This window comes from Apodemus sylvaticus, chromosome 15 (assembly GCF_947179515.1).
Source record: "Apodemus sylvaticus chromosome 15, mApoSyl1.1, whole genome shotgun sequence".
NCBI classification, from domain to species: domain Eukaryota; kingdom Metazoa; phylum Chordata; class Mammalia; order Rodentia; family Muridae; genus Apodemus; species Apodemus sylvaticus.
This window is the reverse complement of record NC_067486.1, coordinates 74339883-74361097: the sequence shown is the minus strand read 5'-3', so window position 1 is coordinate 74361097 and position 21215 is coordinate 74339883. Positions and strand designations below refer to the sequence as shown.

The 21215-nt window shown below is 40.4% G+C and overlaps 1 protein-coding gene across 1 annotated transcript; it reads right to left on the bottom strand.

Moving 5' to 3' along the window:
* Positions 1-5908: 5908 nt before the first annotated feature.
* Positions 5909-21007, bottom strand: Cldn1 (claudin 1). The gene is made up of 4 exons (XM_052158323.1): positions 20618-21007; positions 12192-12356; positions 10034-10118; positions 5909-8418 (listed from the first exon to the last, which is right to left on the bottom strand). Exons 1-4 carry the CDS (start codon positions 20838-20840, stop codon positions 8256-8258), a joined length of 636 nt encoding a protein of 211 aa, XP_052014283.1. The 5' UTR covers positions 20841-21007; the 3' UTR covers positions 5909-8255.
* Between the last annotated feature and the right edge of the window lie 208 nt (positions 21008-21215).

Here is a 21215-nt window from a genome sequence, read left to right as displayed (position 1 = left end):
ATCTTGCTTTTTCCAGGGCGTAGTTTCCCTTCTTGTATTGGTGTTTTCCACTTATTATCCTTTGTAGGGGAGGGTTTGTTGAAAGATATTCTATAAACTTGGTTTTATCATGAAATATCTTGGTTTCTCCATCTATGGTGAGTGAGAGTTTTGCTGGGTATAGTAATCTTGGCTGGCATTTGTGTTCTCTTAGAGTCTGCATGAGATCTGCCCAGGATCTTCTAGCTTTCATGGTCTCTGGTGAGAAGTTTGGTGTAATCCTAATTGTTCTTCCTTTATATGTTACTTGGCCTTTTTCTCTTACTGCTCTTAACATTCTTTCTTTGTTTAGTACATTTGGGGTTTTAATTATTATGTGATGGGAGGTATTTCTGTTCTGGTCCAGTCTGTTTGGAGTTCTGTAGGCTTCTTGTATATTCATGAGCAACTCTCTCTTTAGGTTAGGGAAGTTTTCTTCCATAATTTTGTTAAAGATATTTGCTGGCCCTTTTAGTTGTAAATCTTCATGCTCATCTATACTTATAATCCTTAGGTTTGATCTTCTAATTGTGTCCTGGATTTCTTGGATGTTTTGGGTTACAAGCTTTTTGCTTTCGCATTTTCTTTCACTGTTGAGTCGATGGTTTCTATGGTATCTTCTGCATCTGAGATTCTTTCTTCCATCTCTTGTATTCTGTTGTTGATATTTGCGTCTATGGCCCCTGATTTCGTCCCAAGATTTTCTGTCTCCAAAGTTATCTCCTTTTGTGATTTCTTAGTTGTTTCTACTTTTGTTTTTATATCCTGGATGGTTTTGCTCAGTTCCTTCACTTGTTTGCTTGTATTTTCTTGTATTTCTTTAATATATTTTGTGTTTCCCCTTTCATGACTTCTGCCTGTTGACTCAATTTCTCCTGCATTTCTTTAAGTGATTTTTGTGTTTTATCTTTACTGGCTTCTGTCTGTTGACCCATATTCTCCTAAATTTCTTTAAGTGATTTTTATCTTTCCATTGTAAGGGCTTCTAACTTATTCGTGTTTCCCTGTCTTTCTTTAAGAGATTTATTTATATCCTTCTTGTATTCCTCTAACAGCATCATGACCAGTGATTTTTAAATCCAAATCTTGTTTTTCTGGTGTCTTGGGGTATCTAGGACTTGCTGTTGTTGGAGAATTGCATTCAGATGCTGCCATATTGCCTTGATTTCTGTTAGTAATGTTCCTGTGTTTGCCTTTTGCCATCTGTTCATCTCTGGTGTTAGTGAGTCCTATTGTCACTGGCTGGTGCTTGAACCTCCTGTGGGCCTGGTTAAGCTGCCTGGTTGAACTGCCTGTGTCAAGATGGTGGCTGGTGACCTCAGACCATGGGGCTTCATCTAACTGTGGGACTCCCTGCAGGTCAGACACTTCCCTGGCTTAACTGGTTGAGCTGCCTTTGCCAGGAGGGTGGCTGGTGACCTTGGACCATGGGGCTCCATCTAACTGCAGGACTCCCTGCAGGTCAGATGCTCCCTGCAGGATATGTGCCCAGGCAGCTGTAGAACTGCCCAGCTCCCTGGTAGGGAAGGAACCCAGGTAGGCTGTGTCCTGGGCAATCCTTTACTCTGGTGCCCTCTGCGTACCTGGTTGAGCTGCCTGTGCAAAGATGGTGTCTAGTGAACTCAGACCCCAGGGGCTCGTCTAACCATGGGACTCCCTGTAGGTCAGGCACTTCCCTGGCTGAGCTCCCAGAGCCAAAATGGTGGCTAAGTACTAGATTCTTGTATTTCCCATTCACAGCTTCCAACTGTTGAGTTGTTTAAACTGCAGATGGTAAGTTATTCCAATGGACTTCATTAATGTATAGACATATTCCAGAAGTACTGTGACTTCTGAGAAGCCTGACTAATATAGTATCTTTTCACTTTCATGTATGAATCATGGTACAAACTCCCAAATACATACATACATACATACATACATACATACATACATACATACATACATTTTAAAAGCCTGGTCATAAACCAGGTGTGATGGTCAGGAGGCTGCCTTTAATCTTATTTTAGGGACAGAGGCAGGTGGGTCTCTGTTAGTCTGCGGCCAGCTGTGGAGACTATATTGATAATGAAAACAGGAAAAATAAATGACAAACACCACGAAGAGAGTCCACGAAGAGAGTAGAGGGCCCTTGTGGTGAAACTAGGAGACAGAAACTAGTCAGGTAGGCCAGGAATCCCAATGCACCAGTGATGACAGAAGAAGGTTCTGGTTCATGGTTCCTTCTTATCACTTCTCCTAAATAAACACCCTGGCTGGAGGCTGTTCATGAGGATGTGGCACCCTAACTAGAAACCTCATGGGTAGTCCAACTGGAAAGACTACTTCCCCATGCCTGACCCTAGTTTTAGGCCCCAGTTTACCAGCTCAACAGCTTCCCATTTCCCAGGAACTGCTCTTGCACACAGGGTCTCTGTCTTTTCACCCCTTTGTAAATTGCCACCTACAAATCTGTAATCCTTTCTGAAATTTAACATCTATGATCATTTAATTATTTGGATTCAGAGACAAAACTTTTGAGCCCACAGACTAAGTGGACTTGTATGACAGCAAGCATCTGGCACCATAACCCCGAGCTAGAGGCCATGGGAGGCAAGGGAAAAGGACACCACTGAACTCAGAGACACCCTTCCTCCCTGTATTACTTGGAGTAATGTATACTGTAAGTCAGATCATGCAAGAAATGATGGTTTCAAACTATAACTTTTTACCAATGAGAGTGTGTTCTGTGTCTATGTGTATGTGTGTCTGTCTATGCGTATATATGCTTGTATATATATATATATATATATATATATATATATATATGTGTGTGTGTGTGTGTGTGTGTGTGTGTGTGTGTGTGTGTGTGTTAGTGTGTGTGTTTTCTTTTTTCTTTTTTTTTTGAGTAGGGAAGATCAAGGCAATTGTTCACAGAAATGATGAAATATGTAAATTAAAACATAAATGCTATTCACTTAAAAATGAAGCAAGGCTAATGCTTAAGAGCTTCGTTGAAATAACTACATAAAATAAAAATAATTCAGGCTCCTTTTGTACTTACACTAGAGTACACATTGATGTTAAATAGAAAGTTGATCTTCAATACAGTATTTGCTTTGTATGAGTGATTGTGGGCATAAATTTTAAATAAAGGACACCAGCTAGGAAGGAGGCTGTGTACAAAGAAATATAGCAAACAGTTCTGGGTTCTGTGGGTCTTTAATCCTTTAATCTCCTACATCAAACACAAGCAAAGCCCAACACCAGAAAATTAAAAGGTGACCTTAGAGAAAGGATGAAAGGTAGCAGTGCAAACTACCAAGTCCCTACATGCATGTTGACACAGAATAGTGGACTAGATGGGACTTAAGATATTGGGCACACACTTGTCTCATGGCAGCTGTTATTTGGGAATGTCCAGACTAGCTCAAATAGGACTCCTTCTGAGAGTTTCTGGGCTACTGATTTGAAGAATCAAAACAGTGTTAAAGGTTAGAAAGGTATGAAAGCTCTCACATGACTCTAAAGTGCTTTTATTGAGAAGAGCTACTGTGGAAACCTATGGAGCAGAGGGTGAGGAACTTCCACACTCCCATGGCTATCAGGAGTAGAATGAGAGCTACCCTTGCAGCCCATGTCTCTAGGCACCTTTGATGTTACTCAGGCTCAAGATGATGCCTAATTTATTTAAGACATTCTTTAGGCTTTCTGTATTTAATGGAACTAGCCCCATAATAGGGATTCAGTAAATATTAATTAATTGAATCTATATTTAGTTTCTGATTGCCAATATTGGCTTCCTTGGGACACTGTCATTGAAAGGGAGATGTACAAATTGCCACAATATGGAGGTTCAATCTCACCATGCTGTTCCCATGTAACCCAGGAGTCCCAGAATGCCTTCTTTCACAGTTTCTAACCAGCTACATAAAACATTTTTTAATGGTCATGTGTAAATGAGGTTGAGAAGGATGGGAAAGGAGAAATCTTTTACATGCAAATAGAAACCGAGGTGAAGTCCATAATGAGATCATAATAGGATACTAACACCAGGCCAAATAATATGGGAGTTTCCCAGTGTTGGATATGGGAGTATGCCAGGATGCTAAAATAATTACAGGAGGAAAGGATTAGTTGTGCAAGCCAAAGGACCCCAGATGTAGACAGGCTTCTGGAAGTAAGAATCTACAGAGGTGATTTGTAACCTCTTTTTTCCTCAAATTCTTGGTATTTTATTTCTTCAAAGTTCATTAGCCTGGAACTCATCTTATGGAACTTAAATTCTGTGCAAGCAAGACATTGATGCTGCTCAGTTTAAGGGGGATATTGATTGGACAGGCAAAAGTTTTTATCCATTCTCCATCATAGACTGCCAGAGACTGCCCAGTAAATTGAAATATCTACATACACCCATGATCACATTTATATAAAAATTAACCAGGAAGAGGCCATGAAGCTATTCTCATCCACAGATACTTTAAGATAAAAATGGAACAATCTTATCACTTGCATTCCTAAGAGATAGCTTTCATGATATCTATCAAATAATAAATAAATAAATAAATAAATAAATAAATAAATAAATTCCCAGACTATGTCTTTTACTCTTCATTCATCACTGTTCGCCTTTCTGTGGATGAAAAGAAGGAATTAAATACAATGTCCAGGTATTTATGTCATTGTCCTAGAGAGAAGCCCCATTTGAGAATGATACATAGTCTTGTGAGAAGAGCAACACAAGTGTATGAAAGGTAGGTCAGAGTGAACACTGGTGAGTGCAAGAGATAGGAGCAGGTCTCATAGTTTAGGGAGAACTCGCTGCAAGAAGCATCTCATTCCTTGTCCTTGCTCAGAAGGTGGAAATGATCTCTATCATGTGTGGGCTTCAGGCCAGAGATGTCAGCACATAGCTTCGGTTTCTGAGCTGTGTTCCTATTATCTCTCTTCTCTGAAATGAGCTCTTCTCCCTGGAGGCTCATGATGAGGGTGTGACTGAAACCACAGTCCAGATGCTAGTTCCTCCTGGTGAACTGAATTTTAACCTATTCAAAAACTAAATGCATTTAGGATCTTGAGTTTTGATTAGAGGAAGCTATAGTCGTAGAGGCCATTAAGGATGGGTATCAGAGCTTTGTTGAGGTCCATTAAGGAAAAGTTATTTCTTCATGTTCAAAAGACCAGAATCTATTTCTGGCCCAGGGTGGAGACACGGCATTCTGATCTGCTCCAAAGATTAGAACATTGCATACTATTGTCTCCTCCCTTAAAAGTTAATCCAATTGGGACTAGCAGTCACCTTGCCAAGAGACCACCCCTCAGGAAAGATGATTCACCTAAAGGCATGCAATAGAGATGGGAGGAATAATTATTCCTTGAATGAGCTCATGTTCTTATCCTCAGCAGCTCCTCCCCTGTGTAGTAGCTTGCAGGACCCACATTATATAGCACTGGTGTGGTCTGCCCACTTTTCTGACTCATTCTAGGACACTCTGGGATTTGTCACTCTTTCTCTGAAGACCCCATCTTCTACTGGCAGTGCAGTTACTAATCTGTCATGTGACTGCTTGCTGACCTCCATCATTGACTTATCCTGTCTGCTTCCTTAAAGGCTTAGCACTTCTCCTTCTCCCTCTTCTGGGCTTGTGTGAGGATTTGCAGCTTGTGTGATTGTTTTTCTCACAAACAAACAAATAAGATGCCCTTCCAGGTCTGTTTCTACATCATTTTACTAATGAGGCTGAACCCCAAGAGGGACCCCCAATTTCCCTGGTAACCTGGTGAGCAGGATTTTATCTCATATATTCCTCTCTTGCACACATCAACAGCCTTGAATTCCATGATTGAAAAAAACCCACGAAGCTCTTCTTTTTAATTAAAAAACAATTTATTGAAAAAGAGTAGTGCTTTATACAAATTCCCATCTCAGCCCCCAAATATCATTTGATCTCTTTCCAGATTTGGTAGTAGGGTATAAAAATATCAAAGCTAGATAAATTCTGACATAAGATTTCTATGGGATTATTTTGGAAAACAGAGCTTTGTATAGTTTAGCACGTATTATTTCTATGCATTTACATTACATATTAGACACAGTAACTGTGGCTTCACATGTCTTCACATGATTACTTTACACACACAAATACAGTAAAACTTACCTAGTACAAATTCACACAAGACTCCATTCTTTCTATAACTTCCTCTGTGTGGTTTTATAATGTATTATAATTCTTAGCCTTTCCTAGAACTGCTAGCTTCCATTGAACATTGAAAGTATCACTTCACAAAGAGCACTTTATATACCTTTAGAGTATACATACACTTTCGCCATTATATTTGCTTAGCAACAGAAATACCAGGCCAAACTACTGAGACGGGTGTAACAGTGGGAGGGGCTCATGGCCGTCATCTCAACAGTTGGGAGGCTGAGGAAGAAGGATCCTTGGGTAAGACAAGAGCTCTTGGCCAGCTTGGACAATAGGTTGAAACACTGACTCCCAACCAAAAGCCTTTAAGACTTAAGATCAGTTTACCTTAGTAAGCTTTAGGAACTCCTTATTTGAGAGAGTTCTTAAGGAAAGAAACCCATTTAACATTTTTCTCTTTCCAGTTTTTTGAAAAAATAAACACAAAGCCCATTAATTTATAGAGTAACATGTTTTCCAATATAAAACCATGTTTGCCTTTGTCCTCTCTTGACTTATGCGCCATAGGCAAGTCAGAAGTTAATGAACCCGTTGTCTAGATGCAGCAAGCAATACATGTAGGGCAACCAAGTGCCTTTGCCCAAGCTCGGTAATTAAGTGATAGCACCAAGATACAAATCCAGGCCTACCAATGTCAATGGCAACACCCTTTGTATTACAACACCTTGCTCTGCTGAAGGGCCTTTCCTACAGATGAGAATAGGAAGAGCACTGGTCAAAATTAAACAGCACCAACTAGAGGCCATGCACAGCTGGATGGGAGGAAATCAACTCATGACAAAGATACAAAACAGCATTGAAGGCATGTGTGTAGATTTTATTCAGTGACTTCAAAACTGCTAATTGAGCAAGGAAGAACACTACTTAGGCATATTTCATGTTCAAAGAATGAGAGTCATATCAACTAATTAATACTCGCATTACCACTACCAGCTGCTTAAGTGTAATTATCCCAATTTGACAGATGGGAAAATGAGGTATAAAGATTGTAAATTGTCCACTGCTACAGAGGGAATATTTGTCACTAGATTACCACTCTGGCAAGTCTAGCAGTTTGTGTAGATAAACAGGCCACACCTATCTGAAAAGAGCTAAACCGTAGGATAATTATATGTGGGGAAACGAGATAGCTGAGAAGGGAAGGGGAGAACTGTAGTTTGCAGGATCTGGAATGGAAAATAAGTACCTAAAAAATACAGTCAATAAAACTGTTTTAACAACAGGGTTAGCAGCACAGCTACTCGGGGAAACAAATATTTTTAAAGCAAACAAGACAGCTCCAGACCAAAGTGCAAGGATTGTGTGGAAAGGTCATCAGAAAACCATCATCTGTCTAGAACATTCACCCCCACAGCTCAGAAACAGAAGTAATATGTGATTCTTACTGGTTTTAAACTTCAAAATATGGGCTCAAAATTCATTATTAGATTTGGGAGTTAGAATCAAGCCTCAGAATAACAGTATGAAAAAGCAGTTGTTAGAGTAAAAAAAAATGAATATTTTGGTGTAAAGAAGACACTTGGGAAAAAAAAGAACATAGTCTGAGTTCATAAGGAAGTCTGGTCTTATGGCAAAGATACAAAATTCTGATCAAAGGGGTGATATTTCACTGATCACATATGTTCAGAGATAAAAAAGAATAATACATCAAAAAGGCTTATTTAATCAATACAGAATTGTATATATTTTAGAGTCATTTAAAGTATGCTGGTACAGTATGAGGAGAATAAGAGATTGTTAACTGTCTATTTTTAATAGAAAATATGTATATGTACATATCTATACACACATATGGAGCACCCTTCTCCCCATTTGAGTGTGATTTCTCAGTGGGAAGCAGCAGTTCAAGGTAAAAGGCTTCCCTCCTGTACTCAGGAAAGATGGTAAGGCACTGCCAAGCCTCTCAGAGCCATGGGGATGTATAAAAACATGCTTCCTTTTGTTTTACCACAGTTCAGATAACCATCATCAGCAGTCTAAGGCCTTAATGTCAATCCTAGTTTCAATGTCCATTTTGTATTTGCTCCACGAGGATCTCTTCCTTTGCCTCTGTCACACATAGTCTTTCCCACTAGAAGGTGTTGGCTTGGGATAAGGCCGTGGTGTTGGGTAAGAGGTTGTTTTCCGGGGACAGGAGCAGGAAAGTAGGGCACCACCCAGGAGGCAGAGGGAGGCAGCGGCCCAGCCAGTAAAGAGGGCTTGGCCAAATTCATACCTGAAAGAAAAGACAGCAACAGGCTGCTATGAGGACCATTGGCAAGAGCAAAACTCAATAGCACGCGTGTGTATACACACACACACACACACACACAAAACCCCATGATCACTCAGTAGCTACAGCTGTTTGAGCACATACATAAAATAACGTTTACATTGTAATTATAGATAAGTTGTAATTGGATATGCAATATATCAGTTTAATTACACAAATATTTCCAAAGACCTTTCTAATCAAAGAAGGCTTGGAAGGGATGTGTAGGCACTTGAGAAATGAAGACCAGGCCAGAGTCCTTGGCTACCACTTACAAAGTCTGCTACCCTTGAACAGTAATCATTTCTGTAACAAGAATGGTTACCGATCCATGAACCTAGTTAAAATAAAATATACAATCTCTATTTTGAAAGAAGACACCTGAATATCACAGGGCTGACTCCCACCTTCCTGAGATGAGGAGTCTGTGGCTGACCATGGACATAAAATAGAGAAAATGGCTGGATGTAGAAGTGCCAGGGCTTGAGTCCAGACTCCAGCTCAGCTGCTGCAGTTCTGGACGGAAGCTTTACCTCTCAGCTATGGTTTCCTCTTTTAGAAGCAGATTGTCCACTCATTTCCCTGGAGGGTGTTCAGGGCAATGTGCCATCCTATGATGACAAGGGCACGGAGCCTGACAAGTTATAAAATGCTTGCTCGTGTTCTCCTAATATTATCACTCTGCCGCAAATGGGGCCCACTGACCTCCAGCAGTTTCTGTCTCTACATTATACATCTTACAGGATGGGCAAGACTCCATCAACCACTGTAGCCTATGTTCTTCTGTATGTGGGTGACTGTATAAAAAGGCACACACTTATCTCTGCAAACTCTGGGATTTTTCATTCACTCGCCCTAGCACTCACAAACAGTAATTATGTCTTCACATTCTACCTTTGAATGTAGTTATTAAACTTTAAAGATGGGAAGACAGTGAGACAGTAGGTCTTGTCTCTGATCAAAGAGCATTGTTACCTGAGAGCCAAGACTCAGGTCCTGAACTTGTAAAACTTGAACTGTTAAGAAAGGTGACCTTTGTCAAGTCCATTTTATGGTTGTAATGTAAGACAAAATTTTAAAGTGGCTTTTAAATGTACTAGGAAAATACATCATGGTTTCATGTTGAAATTTTAGGGAATGAAATATTGTTTGTTAACCACTATGGTGGTAAACTTTTTTTATTGATAAGCCATGAATCTGTATATTAGTTCTGAACAATCACAGGAATTAGATAGAAACATCAAGATAGGGCTCAAGAAGATGTCCAACACATTAGCATTTTTGTTCATATTGGGGGACAAAATAAAAGAAGACGCGATAAATTGTTGGCTAGAATCCAGCTTAGAACATTTCTCCTTTGAAGTGCATTTTGTCATCAGTACTGGCTGTTAAAGCAATTATCCAATTCATTTTAACATGAGTCACAGGTCATTTAAACTGTTTGCAAGTTTGACATAAATTTCCATACAATTCTTGAAAGCAAATCTGAGAAACTAAAGCTCTGGCAGAAGTCTGCTGAACACAAAAAGAGTTTTTTTCCCCCCAGAGAATAAACTATTTTATACGTGACTAGAAGTACCTGGCATTGACGGGGGTCATGGGGTCATAGAATTCTTGAACAATTCTGTTTCCATACCATGCTGTGGCCACTAATGTCGCCAGACCTACAGAAATTCAAAGCAAGGACATTAATCACTATGGGACACTGAGCACAAAAACACAGACTATTAAACCTAATTGTATGCTATAAGAATTGAATCTCATCAACAGTGCTGACATTTTATTTTATTATTATGGAAATCAATTTGACTTAGATATGATTTATGCCAACCATTCTGCAAGGAATTACAAAGATATTAGATTGAAGTTGGGCCTAGATTATGTTGTTTATGACATCTTATTTATTTATAGACCAAGGCCACTGGCAAAAATACTGTTACTCAGAAAGAGCCGGCTATATCCATCTTATTCAAAATCTCTGTCAATGGTTTGCAGTACTGTAGTTTTGTATATGAAAATACTTTTGGGGAAAAAAAGTTCATATCAGCAGAGAATGACTTACAAAACCTAAGATAAAAATCTTCCTGCATTCTTCTTGACAAACTCAAAATCAACTTCTTACTTTCTTGTCTTACAGGAAAACCAGAGCTAGCAAACTATTGCAGGGAGTAGAGTATTCTGATTCCTCCTCCCCCAGGTCTAAAGCAATCCCCAGAACTGGGATCATCTACTGAGGTGACACTCTAGGCTGATTTGCATAACTGAACCCAATTGCTCATGGTATTTTTGTAGTCAATAATGAAAGGAAATGAGTTTGTTGTTACACTCATTCAACATCTCTCTGATGTCTAAATTATAACTCTTATTTTTATCCAAAGAGATGTTTGTCAAAACACTCATACTTTCAAGTAGAACGTAAGATAAGATCAAGAGGTTTCCTGTACAATATAGTGACTAAAGAGTCCTTAACAATGCTAGAAAGTAGCCAGGCAATGGTGGCACACATTTTTAATCCCAGCACTTTGGAGGCAGAGACAAGCAGATCTTTGCTAGTTTGAAGCAAACCTGGAACACAGTGAGTTCTAGGGCATCTAGGGCTGCACAGGGAAACCCTATCTTAAAACTACCCACCCTCTAAAAAATAATGAAAAAGAAAAGAAATGAAGAAAGAAATGCTAGAGAGTAGATGTAAAGTGTTATTCCCAAAAACCAGTGTCTGACAAAAAATACATTAATCATCCTAAATTATTTATTGTATAATATATATACACTTCAAAATACCACAATTTATGTAATAAATGTGCAGAAAACTGTCGAATAGAAAACAATTTTAAAAAGAAAACAAATAATTCTTCTATAGTACGTAAGACCATTCTGGTTGACCATGCAAATTGATCATGCATGCACTCTTGAACTGGCCACCTAGGCTTCTGAAACCATTCCAGATTGAACTAGGATATATGTATGTCTGCAGCACTTACAGGAGTCGCAGGGGTGGGTATGGTATGATACTACAGGCTTTGATAAAGTCTTTGTAATGCGTGTCTTCTCTGCAACACCTAGTCTATTTTGTCAGAAGCTTTCAAATCCTTTTCGGTACTGTTTTCTTTCTTAGCTCAGGTAACTTTACATCCTACCTTGTTAATACTCCACCTGTACCCCTGGACTGGTCCATGGGTACATAGTGTTTATTGTGAAATTAGCTCTGTCCATCTACAATGTTACCTCCTTCTAGCTTTCTCCACTAGCTCCAATCCCATTTTTCCCAATCCAATACCATTCACATATTATGTATATCACATAGTATATATACTTTCTTGAGGCTGGCCTTGAACTCCACATTTCCCTGTTCTCGTCGTTCTCATGCTAGGATCTCAGCCATGCACCATCACAACCAAACAGCATTTTCTGAATCACATCAAATTGGTCCAGACTCTTTTACTAAGTATCAAAATATCTTCTGGATCTGAATAGACTGGATCAAGAAACTAGTAGGCACCTGAGTCCTTCGTGGTTGTACTTGACATAAGTGTACAGAAGTCAAATTTCCACTGGTCCTTACTGAGAAGATGAAAGCCAACTGACTGTAAGGCTCATGTTTTCAGATGGCACAATATTTTAAAAATTTTTCAGATTCAGTGAATAGAGTATAAACCAAAGAAACTAAAAATTAGAAAACTAGATTTCAAACCATACTCGAGAAAAGTAGATAAGGGAGAAGGGGGAGCCTCTCTTACCTGAAATTAAAAATATTATGCCCCCAATGACAGCCATCCACATCTTTTGCACCTGATCATCTTCCAAGCACTTCATGCACTTCATGCCAATAGTGGACACGAAGATTGCGATCAGCCCCAGCAGGATGCCAATTACCATCAAGGCTCGTGTTGCCTGCAAAGTACCTGGTGGGAAACATTTAAGACGTGTAAAAACCATGCCTAGAGCAATCAGAGGAGAGGGGCGGGAGATGAGATATATTTCAGTATTTTGGGGGGAGGGATAAATATGAACAATGTGTTCAAAGGAAAATGAACTCTAGTGACATTTCTGGTGTACCCACTGGGATGGTTGCTAGGAAGACATAAACAGAGAGTCAAGGATAGCTGGTACTTCAGTTATGAAATCCAAAATCAACTTGAAAGTTATTAATAAATCAGTTGAATAGGTCTCACTGAATTGAATATATAATCATTACCATTGGGTATTTAGAGTCTGAACTAACAGTCATACATATTATCTTTAAAGTTCATCATTTGTAACTCAAAGGATTAAAATACATATTTAGTACTAATCACTAATTTTAGGCTACAGTCTCTGGGATTCAGAAACAGTAAGTGACCATGGCAAGCAAAAGAGTTCTTCAGAGGTGATAATGGCTAGATAAGCAATATTGTATTTCTAGTTACAAGAGGCTGAATGGGGGAAGGGTACAACCTTCTAGATTTTGGTGTTAAGGCAAAATTTAAGAAGATAGCTTGGAACATGGCAGTAGCTTCATAGGAGATAATACTACCAGTTTTTAAAACCACAAAAGCATTATGCTACATAATGTTGGCGATAACCCAAACTCACATTTCTCAGGTTTCTACAAATTTTCTAAAGGCCTCTTTGTTATCTTAGTTGTGTTAAATTATCACCAGAGACAGGATCAGGATCAGATTTGAGAAACTGTACCAGTGTGTTTCCTAAAGAATAAAAGCTGAAAGTCAACATTATGGTATAACAATATAGCGTGTGTGTGTGTGTGTGTGTGTGTGTGTATGTGTGTGCGTGTGTGTGTGTGTATGTGTGTGTGTGTGTGTGTGTGTGTGTGTGTTATGGTACCCTGTTTAGAATATATTTAAATTACAACTTAATTTCCTCTTTCAACCCTTAATAAGTAAAGTGGAAGTTTTTCATATGGAGTCATTTACACTGCAAGCAATTAGGATCTTTAAAAAATTACTTTGGGACTATGTTTGTATTTTGTAAAATATAAGGTACAACATCTCTATCCAGGGAGTTAGAACAGTTTGCTCCTTTCTAGTTTTCAGGAGTGACAAGATGATGATTTCCCCAATATTTAGAGGATACGTAGGGTTAGTCTCACATGTTCAAGATTGAGAAGTGACCAATCTTAATCCAAAACAGACATCTCTGGAATACTGCTACATTTTTAACTTCTATCCTTGGTATTACAGTCCATAACAGAATCACACTATGCCTTTCTAAGCAGTATTGAATGTATTTTCACAGCATTCAGTGATATTTGGAAGCAAATTTTACTCTTTCATCAAAATACTAAATTGTACACTCTCTTTCTCTTTCTTCTGCCATACTCTTTGGCTTATAAGTGTACCACGAGCATATGCACACCTCTCCTGCACACTCATCGCAGGGTTCCAGGGTAAGGAAGGAACTACTGGATCAGAGCCATGTTCCATGGTCCATGGCTTTACTAGGAACGGAAGCTGCTCAGGTGACCATTAGACAACTTTCCTTGGAGTCACAAACCATACTGTGGTTTAAAGAGGAAAGTCCCGGGGACTCCCAGGTAATGTGTACACATACACTTCCTTCTGAGTTATGAGCAATATTTTGAAGGGTGGCTGTTATTTCTTAGGAAAATAAACAACTAAATAATTGTGTTCTTACAAAACAGACTTGAAGTTTTCCTCAGATAGAAAACATTTTGGGAAGATGCTACAGGCAGTGATGGGATCCATGTGCCCTGAGGAGAGGGTGACCATTCCTGCCAGTTTGCCAAAGGGTGCTCCATATTTTAAGTGAAAAATCTAGCATCTTAAGAAAGTTCTGTATCCTGACTAAAGTAGGCCATCTGCCTATCTAACAGATGAATAACAAATGGTAGGAAATGGAACGAAGTAAATTAAGGTTGGTGGGAGGAAAACATACATATGTGTATATTACATATATATATATATATATATATATATATATATATATGTGTGTGTGTGTGTGTGTACACACACACACACACACACACACATATTCCCATACTGATTCACATATACATATATACATAGGCATACATAAATACATGTATATGTATTACAATATATATACATACTACAATACATACACACACATATATATATGTATATACATATATATACACACATATACACTAAAACTTTGTAGGCAGGGTCAGGAGTTCAGAGTCTGTCGCAAATGTAATGAAAAGTCATTAGAGAATTCTAAGGCAGAGTGACCCGAGTTTACTCTTAGAGAAGAAAACAATATAATTAAAAAGCATTAATGATATGGTAGCCCTTAACAAACATATATAGCTTCTTCTGTCTTAGACACCTCTTTATTTTATTACAATTCATTCATCAGCTTTCTATGAATGACTTCTGTTGGTGTCTTTGATATCTCTGGATGGCGTGCTTGTTATACAACAACTTAGTTTGTATAATAGTCATTCCACTCTACTCATGAAGTCAAAACACAGGCCATTAGCACGACAGGTCTGAACATGGCACACAGCATCCTTCAGGTGTGTTCTGAACACCAGACTCATAAATCAGGTTTAAAATGGACCACCAGGGTATAGCCTATGGCTGTGCCATCTCTACCCACTGACAATCATCAAATATTCACAAACGTTTCATCTTTAAATTATGAAGAAGTCATCTATGCTTCATGTCTTTCCTTTCTTAGTTATTACTCTTTCAAAGTTAAGGAGAAATGACAGATACTCTGTCACATGCTTGGTAACAACCCTACAATGCTTCATTTCCTTATAGAACAGTGTCATTTGTCTAACACACAGACCTGGAGTCAATGGACAATATACTCTGTAACACAAGATCATAGAGACTAGGAGCCTGATTTCCATTTAAAAACATGGTAAAGCAGTACAGAACAAGAATGTTTTGACAAGCAACATTTTCCATTTACACCCAGAAGCCACTGAGTTATGAATTATCTTCTGCTTTATATTAGACTGGAATCAAATAGAGACATAGGACAATGTCTAACTGTAATGACATATGCAGGGAGCATACAAAATAATGCAAGCTTTCCTGCACACCATTGACAATGATAGAAAATGGAAACAGCAAGAAAACTTACTAGTCAGGCGCATGTAGTGATGGATTACAAGTCAGACTAAGAAACGACTCTTTGTGATGATTTGGAGTAAGGATTCATTCTGAACCAGAGCTTTCATCTGGAGTAGCTTAATTTTTTTTCCAATAAAGGTCTTGTGGAAGCCATTGGAGTTAGAGCCATGGACTGTGTACTCATGAGCGGCTAGAGGGCTGCCCCGGAGTGGTATCAGTCTGAATCACTGTTCATACTTCCTGACTGCGCCTCTGTGCCATTCAATGTGTTCCCAGTGAGCTAGGACCAGAGGGATGCCTTGCTCCTTAAAACTGTGAATAATGTGACAAAAGAAGCACACCCATGTGTTTAGCTACATCTTTTTATTATTATTATTATTATTATTATTATTATTATTATTATTTTAGCTAAATCTTTGAAATAATACTTCTCAGATAAATACCTCCTTTGAGGGGCTGGATGCTAAAGTTTTGCTACATAACCCTGGGCTTAAATGGGTTACAAAATGCTAGAAATATATGCAGATGGGGAAAACCACACTTTTCCTTTAACCTGATAGAGGTTTTAAAAGTTGTGTATTCAGTGAACTTTCATGATGGGGTTTCTCTTCAGTTCCCTCTCAGCAGAATGAGGAAGGCAGAGCACAGAATGTGATAGTGAAGCCTGGATGCTACAAAATAATATTTGAACCAGAAATCCATCCATTGACTCTTGCACTGCCCCTAGGATCACTTTTCTTACATCTTTAAATTTGTAGCTAGTTTTATAACATTGTAGATAAAGCTGTGTGTGAAGAAGGGAGTTAGCAAATACTGCAAAAGTTACATGATTGTTTCTGAAAGTTCTCCAGCAATAAACAGGAAGGCAGCCTTTTAATAAAGCCCAGCCAGATTGAAAATCTGCAGCTTAAAGACCCCCTAAGGAGTCCTCATCACTCTCAACCGGAAAGTATAATTAAAAAAATACTTACAAAGGTCTCTGCTTATAAGACAAGAAATGAGTTAGACAGTATCCTTCCACCACAGTTATTTTAATCAGTGTTTGCAGAGACAAGCATAGACAGGCAGAGGATTTTTTTTCTCTCTCTCCAAACTTTAAAGACATGCCCTCTAAGCAGGAGAATTCCCATAAATTCCTGGCACTGCGCATGCCCCATACTGTAGGCCATTACCATTCCTACCCTATGTTCTATATTCCATGAGCAAGTCTGATTTTAATGCTGTTTCTGCTCTCACACAGTCCTTCTTTATTATAGTCTGTGCTAATAAGTCTCAGGGGATAAAATAACTGCCCGCTGTGTGGCCCACAGAATGCCCTTTCTCTTTCACAGCTAGATGAGCTTATTTAGATTACCAGAGAGCATGGCTGCACAGTTTTCAATTATCAAGGCATTCTTTTTAGTCGGTGTGTGGTTTCACAAGTGCCTTCCTTGTTGCCTTTCTATTTTACAGGTGCTGGAGCTGGTGGGCTGAGTGCGACTCAGCGCCCAAGGGTCAATCAGCAGTTCATGACAGAAGATGAGGGACCACCACCACTCAGGGGACCCTGAGACGTTTTGCTATCTCTTTTTGAAAACATACTATTCATTTTTACGTTGCCTCATTATTAAGTGTATGTCATATGTTACCATTTCCGTGGCACTCATTTTTACTAAAATATAACTACGTCATCTCTTCACTTTCCTTTCCTCCCCCAAACCTCTCCGTTCTCTACCTCAAATAACCTTTTCTGTGACAATGATCACTGCAATCTAGGAAGCCTGTGCTGTGCCACTTGCCTTCTACTCTGTAGTCACCGAAGTTGGCGACAACAGAAGTTGTCACAAGCTAGAGCCTTACAAATGACCTTTGCTGCATTCCAACAAGCGAGAATAGGGCCAAGCTCAGGTTTGTTAAATAGGCCAGTGGACGTTGATTCATCCCTCTCCTCCTCCCTCTCTGCCCTATGTTACACATGGTGAATCCACCTTAGTCCGTGGAGAGCAAGCCGCTCTCTCTGGACAGGACAAACTGGGGTAAGAACTCCATACGTTTTCACTTCAGACGTTGGCTCTTCTTTAACTGTGCACACCCATGGTGTTTCTGGATGTATTAGCAGCAGAAAGGAGTCTGGAGAGCCCTGAGTACTTGCCCTCCACTCTGCCTGTGCTGCATAGATATCCCAACCAGGGCTCGTGCTCCCCCCGCCGAGGTTGACATCACGGCAAGAGTCCTGGGAACCTTCACACCAACCAATGCTCATTAAGCACACCCCCACACATGTGGATTCATGCAGAGCAAGTTCAACAGGCCAGGGTAGCGTATAAACAAATTACAGCAGTTCAGGGCTGGATGAGACTTAGAGTCTAGCATAACCTCCCATTTGTCTGGTGCTTGAATCTTCACAACTGCCTTCCACGAAAATGCTTACTTCTCTGCCTTCACACCTCCCAGCACGCAGCAGCCTCTGAGGAAAGCCCTGTCTTTGGACAGTGCTGGTTATTAAAGTGGAGCAAGAAGAAGCAATTAGCTAAGTACATGGAACAGACAACTGGATTTCCACAATGTTGGGAATTAAATCAAAACCAAGAAAGATGTGTAAATTAGACGAAGAAATTTCTACCACTCTACTTAGCCGTCCACTTTGTATGTCCAAATTTCAGCTATAAGGATCATCACGCTAAATTATCATAAGCAGGGACTACTTGGCAATGATCTCTGCTGTTGTGGGCTATAATTCACAGTGTAGTTATTGTTTCTCCAGGAAATTATTCAGTTACATTTTCATAAACTGTTTGGCAAAAACTCTGTACAATATGGCCTCTTTATGCTATGTATGGTGGTTCTATTCTATATGGGACGTGATAATACTGCACTCACTGTACATATTGTGTAAAGGTCGTGTGTCTTACACAACTGATACCAGATATGACAGAAGTAGGCTTTAAGGTCTGGTTACAAAACACTGACACACTCTTTTACCTTTTACTTTGGCGAAGTGGGCTCACATGTACAATATTAGGAAACCCATAGCTGCGCTTCTCACCTCAAAGCATCTCACGAAAGGTAAACTTCAGGAGAAACACACACACATACACACACACACACACACAAGAGAGAGAGAGAGAGAGAGAGAGAGAGAGAGAGAGAGAGAGAGAGAGAGAGAGAAACCTTTTCATCTCTAGGCGTCATGGAACTACACCAAAACCAGTGAGTGAATCACCAACCAGATCTCTACATTAGGTAGGCGTGAACACCACAGCTCAGGTGGAGAAACAGAGACGAGTTTTCTGGGCCTGGTCCAAAGGCGCCTACTGAATCACTGCTCAGCTGGGAGAGATGTGTGAGTCAAGGCTCAGGCTTCTGGGAATTGGTTTGAGGAGAGAGGCTACTGGGCTCCATCTTGAATAAACTATATAGCTTTAACCAGAACAGAAGATGGAAGCTATTCTCCATTGAAACAAATCAACAAACAAGCCATTGCTTAAAAGTCCTTGCAATGGAAGGATAGTCAATGCATTTATCAGAGTTTTGGGAAATATAATAACCATATTTAAAAGGCATATAACCATTTAATGCATTATTCTGGATAAGGGTGACCTGAATATTTGATGCATGAACCATTATTCTATCTAGCCATTTGGGAAAATTAAGCCTGATAAAATAAAGAATTTGTATTAGAGGAATAAAATTGATAGGGAAGGACTCTCTGGACTTGCTGTAGCATACATATCTCACCTGCCAAGTCCACAACATGGTTCTGAAAATGCCTGGCACAGTTTTCTTAAATGCATTTCTCTTTCCATGGTACAAGTTCACTATTTCCCAATTGCCAACAGCCTGAGTGTCTCCCAGGAGGGTAGTAAATAGGATATACTTTCCAAATGCATAGATTACTTTTGATAGAGGAGTCCAGATGTGGAGATACACCCAAGCCAGATGACCGCACTACACAGTGCTCAAGGTGTCAAGCTGATTTGTGGCAGGTCTCGTAACTGTAAAGTGAAGTGCTTTTGTTGGGACAGATGAAGAGCTTCACTCTCATGGGACAGGGACAATGCCAGCACTGTTCACACCAACATTCCCAGAGGACTGTGGAATAGCTAGCTTTGTTTAGGCAAAGGCTAAGGAAACTTCCTCCTGTGAGTTAAAAGGTAAGACAGACCCACAGAACACAACCAATGTGATTTCTTCAGGAAAATAGCCTGTAGGAATTTAATGGCTTTCTCTCAAAGCATTGAAAAAGTTTTAGCTGAAAGTGAAGGCTTTTCAATAAGTAGAAATATTTCTGTCTATATGTGCCTTTCTCACTTTACGTATGAGGAGCAATGCATCAATACATAGAGATTCCTTTACAGAAGGGAAAGCATGGGGATACCCTTTCTGTTTCCTCACAGCCTTCTTCCCAGCTGGTGACCTCAACTAGGCTGCCTCCTTCGGTGCCTTCACTCTTGCTGCCATGCTGCTGAAGTTAATCAGAACTGTTCTCTTCAGTGACCCACTCACCAGATGCCAACAGCCCTTCTTATTCTAAACTTGTACTGCACAAGTTGATGCTCCTACAGATCCCAGGCTGGAAAGCCAATGTTTGGGGGGAATCTCAAGAGGTTCTTCAAGGAGGAAAACCAGAAGACCCAACGTGGAAACCTTAGCTGTGCGGAGGAAACGCCACAAGTCAGAAAGCTTCTTATTTGATATTTCAGAATTATCTACTTAAGGCTTGAAAACCCACCCAAAGTGTGCCGCTTTCTTGTCCAAACCTTAATAGAATGAATGTGCACAAGAGGTCCAAGAATTTAAGTTCCACGGTGGTCTTCATTCTCCCAATCTCCACCCACCTTGATTGGAATTTGAGACAAAAAAAAAATCACACCTAAAAGGGCAGAAGGTGCCAAGCAGAGAGGCAAATCTATGACTGTGACCTGAGGTTCCGGTTCTCTCTGCTTTCTCATGACAGAGCACATGCTGGGAAGCCTTGACCAACTTCGAGGGTATAATCCCAGGACAGCTCTGGGCTGAATGAAGCTACTACAACAGAGGACAGGGGCTCTGAGGCTGGGGAGTTAGAGTAGAGAGAGAGTGGGGAGAGTCGGGAATGGGGGTGAAGGTGCACTCACTGTTGAGATTCAGCAAGGAGTCGAAGACTTTGCACTGTATCTGCCCGGTGCTTTGCGAAACGCAGGACATCCACAGTCCCTCGTAGATGGCCTGGGCGGTCACGATGTTGTCCCCAGCATAGGAGTAAATCTTCCACTGGGGCAGGGCAGTGCTGACGATGGAGCCGATCCATCCCAGAGAAGCCAGGATGAAACCCAGCAGCTGCAGCCCCGCGTTGGCCATGGCTCTTTCCGAGGCTCCCGCCGGCTCAGTGGCAGGTGCAGAAAGCGGAGTTTGCAAGGTGCGCACCTGAGCTCCCCGAAGGTGATGGGGTCTCGGCAAACAAGTTAGTGCTGATAACCCTGCTCTCTGAGCGGCTGAGGGCGAGGTTCCTGGTTTCTGGTCCGGGTTGGCGGTGGAGTCTGGAAGTGAGAAGTGGCAGAGTTCTCTGAGAGGCTGAACCGCCAGGCGCGGTGATTTAAAGCAGCTCCGCCCCTCCCGGCATGCCGCGCCCCCTGGTGGTTTCGTGACTGAATCTCCGCAAAGGCCCCCGTGAGGCAGCGGGGATACCCTGTGGGGTACCTGGGGACCACGTCAAGAGAACCAGGCATCCCTACC